This window comes from Poecilia reticulata, chromosome 2 (assembly GCF_904066995.2).
Source record: "Poecilia reticulata chromosome 2, P_reticulata-male-v2, whole genome shotgun sequence".
In the NCBI taxonomy this organism is placed as follows: domain Eukaryota; kingdom Metazoa; phylum Chordata; class Actinopteri; order Cyprinodontiformes; family Poeciliidae; genus Poecilia; species Poecilia reticulata.
Window position 1 is genome coordinate 31,100,905 of NC_088831.1, and position 9,747 is coordinate 31,110,651.

The 9,747-nt window shown below is 41.3% G+C and overlaps 1 protein-coding gene across 1 annotated transcript; it reads right to left on the reverse strand.

Annotated features, from left to right (window-relative positions):
- Positions 1-691: 691 nt before the first annotated feature.
- nfe2l2a (nfe2 like bZIP transcription factor 2a) lies at positions 692-9,325 on the reverse strand. Its single transcript, XM_008398825.3, has 5 exons — positions 9,103-9,325; positions 4,709-4,975; positions 4,355-4,447; positions 4,098-4,271; positions 692-2,367 (listed from the first exon to the last, which is right to left on the reverse strand). The coding sequence occupies exons 1-5, from the start codon at positions 9,139-9,141 to the stop codon at positions 1,087-1,089; spliced, it is 1,854 nt and encodes a 617-aa protein (XP_008397047.2). The 5' UTR covers positions 9,142-9,325; the 3' UTR covers positions 692-1,086.
- Positions 9,326-9,747: the final 422 nt, after the last annotated feature.

Here is a 9,747-nt window from a genome sequence, read left to right on the forward strand (position 1 = left end):
ACTCTAGCTGGTTTCTAGATTGTTTGTTTGTGACACTGTTTGCAGTCAAACCCTATGAGGATTTATGCTTGTGGTTTCTCAACAAATTGGAGTTCATCATCTCAAATCACTCAGTGCATTTTTGCAGGTAATGCTCTTCAGTCTTACATCAACAAAACAGATTTTTTTTTTTTTCCAGATAAATTTATGTGCACAAGCTGGGCTTGGTGATCAAAGGTTCTGTAGTATCTGAGTGTTAAAGTGCGATCAGGGGTCAGACTGATTGCATAGGCTTTCACCTTTGACTTTGCCAGCTTATTGCTCTATTATGGAGCTGTCACGCACGTAATCACACTGAGCATGCGCTCATCAGGCTAGCAGTTGTGCTCTTTGTTGCGCAACATAATGAGCGGGGTGGGTATGATTTTTAGGCAGGAGCAACTGAATTAAGAGTCAGGTTACCGTTGGATAAAAGCTTGATCGGATAAAAGAAAACAGATTGGCGAAGTTGTTCTCTTGCTTTTCTGCTAAATTTATCTTACTTGCTGGTTCTTGTAAAAGGTTTGGTAAAGCTTCCAAGTTCAGAACTGACTTTTACCATGTGGTGTGTTATGCAACAGTTCATCAGACTCTTGATGCATCTGGCATCCATTTGTCTCAGCCTGTGCCCACAGAGAGCAAAGTTGTGTCTAAATCACCAGAAAACAAGATGTACAATTTTATATTTAGTTTATTTAAAAGCATAGAAGACAGGATTTTAAAAAAAACTGGGCAGCAAATCAGAGGAAAGTTATAAAAGAAATAGGATTCAAACCATCAAGAGCATACAGAAATATATTTATATATTTATATGTACACACACAATATATATATATATATACAGGTACAGTAACATTCCTAATCTCAGAAGCAGGTAATGTTTATATTTACAAACTATTGGTGAAGGAATCTGTGAGGATGTAAGAGTATAAAAGTAAAATATCAAAAAACATTGCAACGTTCAAGAGGAGTAAGCAGACACTACAACAGTTCTGTCAAGCTGCTAAAGTTTAAAGCTGAGTGAATACAAAGTTATTGCATAGTATCCTATAATGATGCAGTACCAGGTTACAAGGGAGACAAGTGGTTTTCTCCACTCCTGAAAGTCTTTTTAATGCGGGGGACGAGGAAGACTGTGCCATCCGTCGACTGCTGCAGAGAGTAGTCCGACGAAGAGTACGAATTTCCCTTCTCGTCTCTCAGCATGCTGAAGACCTCCAGGTACAAGCTGTTCAGCTGCCGCTTCATTTCCTTCAGGCTCGTCACGTTCTTGCTCTTCTCGTCCAGCAGACGATCCCGCTCCTCCTTCAGCGAGTCCAGTTCGCCCTCCAAGCCCACGATGTTCTCCATCTTGCGCTTGCGGCAGTTCTGCGCCGCCACCTTGTTCTTGCCTCTGCGGCGGATGTCGCGGACGAGGACCAGCTGGGCTTCGTTCAGCTGGTGCTTAGACATGAGCTCGTTGAAGTCGTCAACGGGCAGGTTGATTATCATGTCGACGGTGAAGGGGACGTTAAGGGCCTTGGCCCTCTGCTCGTCTCGGGTGAGACGCACATCTGAGCGTTTCTTAGGTTTGTCTTTGGTGAAAGGAGCACTGTCATGGCCGCTGTCCTCTGCCAGATCTGCGTTGCCTGGCTTGGGTTTCTTTTCATGCTCTTGCGGCTGCTCGGTCATTTCTGACACTGGTTTTGATACCGTGAGGTGATCAGGTTCAAAATTCAAGGAAAACATCTCAGAATAGTCAGACTGTGCACTGCCGGGGTTCTGGTCCATGTCTTCTATCTCTGAATCGCTGTAACCGAAGGACCCGCTTTCGTACACAGATCTGCCCGGTGATCTGTCATTTGGACTTCCATCAGTGGAGACTCCCGAATCCAAGTCTAGGTGCTCTGCTGTTAGACTCAGTTTGCTTCCGTCGAACGAATCTCCAGGGGAGAGGCTGTAAAGTTCCAAGTGCGTGATGGAGACTTTGTTTGGAGAGTCACACATTCTTTCGTTTTCTTCTTGGCTGTGCTGACTCCTGCACTCATCCTGCTCAGCTGCAGGATAAAACACCCCACCAAAACCTTCTCCACTGAAGCTTGTGTCTACTTGAGGGGTGTCCACTTTGATCTGTATGAAAGCATTTGACGGAGCAATGCTGGGAACGGAGCCATCGAATGTATTCATAAACTCTGCGGGGCCAACATTCAGACTGTTTGTTTTGACATCGTTGATGCTGTTTAGGGGGTTAAAAATAGGAGCTTGGACTGGGGGATAGTTTGGGTAGCTAGGAGTCTGTGCTTCAGCGTTGGCTGGGAGAGGGTATGTTGTAGTCTGCAGCGTGTCTTCCATTTGCATGTTCAGGCATTGCTGGAGGGAAAAAAAGGACAGACGAATTAAGGAAAAATACTTTTAAGACAGGAATTAAAGTTAGATATTACTAATTTAGATGCAAGGATTACATCTAAAAATGTACACATTTATGCAATGTTTTGCCTTGAACAGACCATCCCCACTGTAAAGTGTGGTGGTGGCAGCATTATGCTGGAGGGACCCTTAATTTGGGTCAGGAAAGCTGACTGTAGCTAATTATAATATAGAGCTAAATACAAGGCAACAAAAAAAAAAATAGTTACAGGCTACAAAAGACTTTAGACTGAAAAAGAGTTTCCAGAGCTACGATAGTGGTTTAGATTCATGTTTCTGTTAACTGGCCCACTCAAATTCCAGACCTAAATCCAATTAAAAATCTATAGATGTTCCAAATCCAATCTGATTGAACTTGAACTGTTTTTTTGCAAAGAAAACATTATGCGACAAACATTTAAAAACTTGAAGCTGTATTTGGAGAGACATGTGGGTCAGTACAGAAATGACTCGGAGTGGCTGAATATACACGCATCCTACACTTTCTGGAGTTTTATTACTAAAATCTTTCTGCAACCATGTATCATTTTTCCGTAGTAGTAGTCAAAGTCAAAGAATCCAAATATATCTTTGAGGAATTTCCTGGCTTGTAGTTCTGTAATGCATTTCCTGATTTCTGTTTTTGTCACCACAAGAGTGTTTACAGCTTACACTGTCTTATCTAAAGCCATTTTTGGGTAGTGAGACCTGGACAGGTTCCACAGCTTCACTTATGTCTGACAGGAAACAACTGGTGAAGCTAGTTTTTAACCACATGCCATCCGAATATATAGAACCATGTAAATGACAAAATGTCATCACTTCATGTGTAAAACCTTCAAGAACTATAAAAATATATCTCATACAGTTTAACTTTTGTCACATCAGTGTTACCAGCAGTTGAACAGATCTGTGACGTTACATTGTGATGTCACATTGCGTAAATTAGATTAGAATATACCTTCAATGAGGCTCGCTTGTCAGATTAAAATTACCTTTTAAAAATAACAGGTATAAAACATACTTTTAATTTACCCCACATTATGCATTAAAATGTTTTTTAAATTATTTTTGATGTAATATTCTTATCTGAAACATGCTTTAATAGCTGTAATTAACAGAAATAAAGACTTTAAAGCATAAGTTTGTGTGTAATTAATCTATTTAATGTGCTTCATTTAATGAGTTACAGCAATATTTGAACTTTCCAGTAATACGTTGCTATATTGACTGTATGATAAAGATATTAGCTCAGTCTACTGATTGGCATGTCGTGGCTGCGACAGCCAGTCTGCTGCACCCATTTGACATGCAAATAAGACGTGCAGCTACTAAAAAGGTACAGTACGCAAATCTTCACCTTTCCACCAGTAAGCAACAGCTTCATGTCTGCCGCTCCCTATCTGGTTCTACAGGCTTAAGCCAAAAGCTATTAAATCAGTTAAGCTACACTGCAATGTAAGCATATCCATCTCCACTGCTTAAAGGTCCCAACAATGAAACCTGAGAATGGTGGAATGAGCTGTGAACACGTGACTTGTATAACCCCCACCTCCATCCACAAGCACAAACAAAAAAAAAGCATTTTTCCCTTTAATACCAAGCTCCAGCTACTCATGCATTCTTTACTTTTTTGTTCTACAACACAGGCCTGCGGTGTTACAAACCCATGTACTATAGCTCATGTATTATACCTGCAGCTCAGGGAGTGACAAAAGCTCCAGCCAGGCCTCCTCCAGATCGGGAGACATTCTCTGTGGCGGAGTCGGCTGACCTGAGGACAGTGTGTCCGGCAACAGAGCCGGCTGCTTTGGGGACATCATCATGGGTACTGAAACATCTGGCGCGTCCAGGCAAACTGGGGGAGTCTGTGAGACCGGAAAAATGTGTTAGAACCAACAAGTTCTGCTTCAGGCTGAAATTTTGGACTTGCGTATTAATCTGTTCTTACCGGAGTTTGCTCTACGGGAAACGTCTCCGCCAGGAGCTGCAAACACTCATCGAACGACATGCTGTCACATGTGTCCTGTGTGAAGCCGGCATTCTGCAACAGAAGTTGGACATTAGGCTGTTAAATTCATTGTGGGACAGCATCTATTTAAGGATGATTTTGCTTTAAAACAGTTGAGGTCTCCTTAGAGAAGCCTGTGGATCACATTACATCGATGCAGAACTAACAGACCCACCTATGTGGCACTAATTATGCTAGAAGAAGAGGTTACCAAGCTACAGCAGAGGAACAGCCTATCAGATGAGGTGGGAGTGTCACAGCCCTAGCATGAGTGATGATGGGTCTTTCTTGTACCTGAGTAACCGCCAGGGGTGTGATGGTCGGCTGCAGGGGGGCGCTGGGTGGCGGGCGGGGTATGTACTCTCCCGTTTCCTCATCCAGCTGCAGCTGCGCCAGCAGGGCCTTCTCCTGCTCCTGCATCAGGTGCAGCTTCTTCTCCTCCTCAAGCTCGCGCTGCCTCCGCAGCTCATGCTCCTTCTGGCGGTGGTTGATGTCGAACACCTCCCGCCTGGCGCCGAGATCGATGTCCTGATTCCACAGAATGTCTATCAGGTCCATGTCCTGGGAAAACAAACACAGATCAACTCAGAGTGCTGCGAGCCTCTCCGCAGTCCTGCAGCGATACCACAGGCTGGAGTGAGTGGAAGAAAACCGGGAGTCCCTGGTGTGATATACGTGACTGCTGCTCCTGCCACACCCTGTCGCCGTGTATCAGCTCACCGACAATAGCGCTGGCACGAGTGTCAAGGGGAAGAAGCCGAATGAATAATAAATGTACTTCTCTGTTTCCACTGCTGCCACCAGACACCCACGAAATCTGTATCTGATCCTCGTATACCCATCTAATTATACAAAGGTGTGAATCCTTTTGTTCCACAGAAAAGCTGAGGGTAATGTGATAAAGGTCCGCTATATGTGTTCGCTGGTAAAAAGAAGAAGAAAAAAGGATGCAGAAACCCGCCATGAATGTTTTCAGCTAAAGGTATGAGTAAAATGACAACCATGACTATATTACATGTTCAAATTGCTTTACAGATATAATATAATGTATGGATTATTGGTGATAATATTGATAAATGTAGTATTTGTTATTTTCTTTCTGAAATATAGGCTTCAACAAAAATAAAAAAAAAATAGAGACATTATGCATTCATGCTTAAAATTGGTCAATATGGTCATTTTCAGTTAGATTTCTAGGAGTTTTTTTATGGATTATGTTTCTAAGAATAAAAACATTCAACATTATTGGACAAAAACAAATCATCAGATCAGACCTAAAAGAAAACAGGGCAACTAACTACCATTACTTTCTGCTGCGACAGAGCCGGCCGTCGGTTGCTTATCAGACCTGCCACTTGTAGCGTTAACCTAATGGGAATAGTGGGTGGAGCTCCTTCAGTTTTCACACCATAACTGTCTGCACTCGTCTCAGTTGAAATAGTTTCCAAACGGGTGAATTTGTTTTTTTTGGAAATGTTCAGCAACAAGTAGAGGAGAGGCGAGGCAGCCTTACCCATCTAGTTTTTTCATACAGCCTGAAAAAAACATGGTCACTCCTGCACTTTCTCTTCATCTCATTAAAAGGATTTTAAACCCAGAGGACCATGTCACAAAATTTTGTAGAGTGCTTTAATTTAAAAGAAAAAAAAGACACTAATGTTGAGTTTGACTATATTCAACTCCAAATTGAATAGTCCTTTTATTACAATGTCAAAAAACATGTCGTGACTGGAGTTAGCGTCTGCTGTTTTACACTGCATTTCCCTCCCCCTATATGTTGCTGCAAACTGTCAGCTGGCTGAATGAAGGCCAGTATACTTTGAAATGTTTCCAGGCTTGTTAAATACAAGCGTTGTTTAAGTATAAAGTACTAAAACTATTATTAATATATGTTAGAAGTAGCATTAGTAGTATAGTAATACATTTTTTTGCAGCAGTAAGAATAATTTTTGCTTCTTCTATTTTAAATAAAACTGATTTGATCTTGTTATGTACATGTAAATGTAAAATGTTTGAAACGTCACCCTCCTGCCGTGGCTACACAGACAAATCTTGTCCCCACGATTATATTCACATCAGCCCACAGGAGGCTCAGCAAGACAACAGCTATGAGGATAAACTGTTTCCTGTAGATTTCTCCCTACAGGGCCGAATGTTATTTGGCCATTTTTTAAACAACAGTGAGAAAGATAAATTATTCTGCATCTCTCCTTGGCTTTTTCACTAGACTTTATTTACAGAAGGAAACAGTTTCACCAAGCCTCAGGATGTTGCATAAACACGAGATAGGGGCGTGCACGGAGACCACTGAGCATGTGACTGATTGGTTCCTCTGTTTTGCTTATAAAAAAGAAACCACTTAAAGCTTGAGCTACTTATTATTCTGTTATATGAGCAGGAAAAAGGAAACCGAATGGGAACTAAAGCAGAACAATGCCCTGTAAAGAGGGTGTTGTTTTTTTTTGTCTTTTGACAAAAGCTTTCTTTCTTTATTAATGAAAACCAACAGATAAGTACCTCTATATATTTTTGGACACTGTTGACACACTCGTTCTGACTTTGGCCTTGCAAAATAGGAACCCTCTAACCCTCTTTGCCTCAGTGTTGCATCAGAACCGTGACCGCTAAACGGATTACACATTACCAAGGCTGCCTTGTATAAATCAGACTGCCCGGCTGAAAGGTGAGAGCACAACCAGAAATTATGGCATCTACCAGAATTAGGAAGTCCACTGAAATGTGTCTGCGGGGTATCTGAAGGCCCGGTTGTGGTTGTTGATGTTTTTCCAAGCGTGAAAAAAAAACACCGGGTTCTGTTCAGTTAGTCACGCCTTTCAAGCACATCAAACAGGTCATACAAGTCCCTGACAAACAGCATGACCAAAAAAGCTCGCTTACACAGTGGAAATGCTTCGCACTTTTACTATAAATGTGCAATTATACAAGTCCGCCGTGTCAAACATTTCTAACCGTGTGTTCCTTACGTACAGCACATGAGCCAGATGCAGCATTTTGACGGTGAAGATGTAAAATACATTCTTCTGTGACATAGATTTCCAGTCTGGAACGCTGACGGTTTATTACACCTTGTTTCATCATAACTCGATGAACAATCCACCCTTAGACCCACAGTGATGAAACTCAGTGAGCAGGGGCGGCTCCAGAAAGTTTTTAAAGGGCCAGTTACTGATAATCTCGAGGACTGAAAGCCATTATACAATTTCAGGAGGTTCATCGCGTCTGTAGGTGTGGGCAGTGGGCCTTAAAAAGTAGGTCACTAAAATTAGCTAAATTTAATTTATTCGGAAATCCGGAAAAATATACCCAGTCAACCTTTTCATGGATTATGGGTTTTATTCAACCTGTGTTGGTATTAAAGCCAGTAACGGCATATTACATAAGTCCATTGAATGAAACTGACAATCACAAACAGAAGCTCATTTCCGACACCTAACAGACCCATGTCTATATATTGGTTTAGAAAGTAAATAAATGTTACAAATAGTTGAAACTAGTGTCTTTCTTTCCTAAAAAGACAAAAATATTATTTATATATTTAACAAGATTTTTTTTCCTCAGTCTGGATCGGTCCAAAGTGGGCCAGGGCTCACTTCGCTTCCTACTGGACCTATTTAGGTTGGGTAAATGCTACCCACCTCAGCAAAACCAGTGGCGCAGGCCAGGTAGTGCTTAATTTCAAATGGGCATTAAAAAAAATCCTCTCAAGATGTGCAAAACATTTTATACAAAGTTGTTCTGATCAAAACTTATAAAAGGTATTTAACATAGTTTCATTTACCCAACCAGATACAACATGCGGGAAGTTGACAATGCCATCTGGGGCTCATTATTTAGCCCATTTCCTTCCTATATGGCTTCCATAAGTAAGTGTTTGCCTAAAAGATCTGTGAGCCTATAAGGGAGGCCAGCAAATTTATAGAGGTGGCTCACCTGCCCCTCACCACCTTTCTGTCATCACTCAGCACAAGTTCAAAAGCAACCTTTGATGATTTCATCAACCTAAATAAAGTCAATTTAAAAGCAGAAATAGCTCATATACGAAGGAAGAAACGTCTTCTACAACAGACACATGTCAATATCTGTGTTTTTGTGGGTTTTTTGGAGTTACAAAGATCAGTAAAAAAAAAAAAAAAAAGCTGAATATCAAAGCGATCATATACTTTAAAAGGGAAAAAAAACCTTCACTGTGGTTAGAAGAAGCTTGTGTGAATCAGATAAGGGATCACATGCCTGAAGGGGAGGAAGGGGGAGGAGGAGGAGGGCATAATTATGAACAAACACACGAAGTCCAGGTTGTCTATTTACCAAGCTTCACCTCAGCGAAGAGGAGGATAAATAGAAAGACCATATTTTTAAAACACCCGAAAATAAGACCATATGTCTTTTTTTAATTTCCTGTCGGGGAATAAACGTCACAAGAGAATGATTCGCAGAACTGAAAGTGCAGCTTTTTTTTCAACTATTACTTACTTTGACAGCGATTGGGTTTTATATTTATACATTACTACATCATAACTAAGAAATAGTGAGCAACCATGTCTCGAAGAATTAATTGAAAGACAAAATAATTTCTTGAAACCGTTTAGTAGATTGTATAAGAAAGGAAGTTGGGTGGGAAGGTTTATCTCAAGTAGGAATCAGTTTTTTTTAAATGTAATTTTATTTACCTTCTGAGTTGAATGCATCACCTCCATTTCCATCATCATGGAGAGCTGTCCTGTCTGTTAAAGAAAAAAAAAACCTTGTGACCGATAAATAAGCGTGTTAGTCCCCAAAGGCCAGGTTCAAAAATGGCGAGCCGTCTAGAGCCAGTCCTGTCCGCCGGGGCCGCCGCAGCTGACTTTCGGGAAACCTTGCTTCCTCCGAAGCTTGTGAATATTACGGAATCGATGGTCCTGCCCACCGAGCTACGGCGCCGGGATCGTCCCACTCACGGCAACCTATGAGGCTGGAGATAATGATTCCGCGCGCATGCGCATGAAAGCGACTGATAATTACTGTTTAACACACTCACTGCCAACCAGTGATATTATGAAATACAATTGCGTCTATTTTTAACTAATAGACTTTAACTCAATAAACTAAATAAATAATATGCCATCTGTATCAAATAATGTTTTTTCTGACTAATTTTGAGCAAGCTCACAAAACAACTGGAGAGTCTGTCATATTTTACAACTCTTTCATCATGCAAGTATTATCTAGCACAATAGCCCCACCTGCTGGTCAGCTGTTTAGAATATAAGTAAACGCCTTGGGGTTCAAATGTCCTCTGAAAGTCATTCAGTCGCTCGAATTTTCTTTTGCAAAGT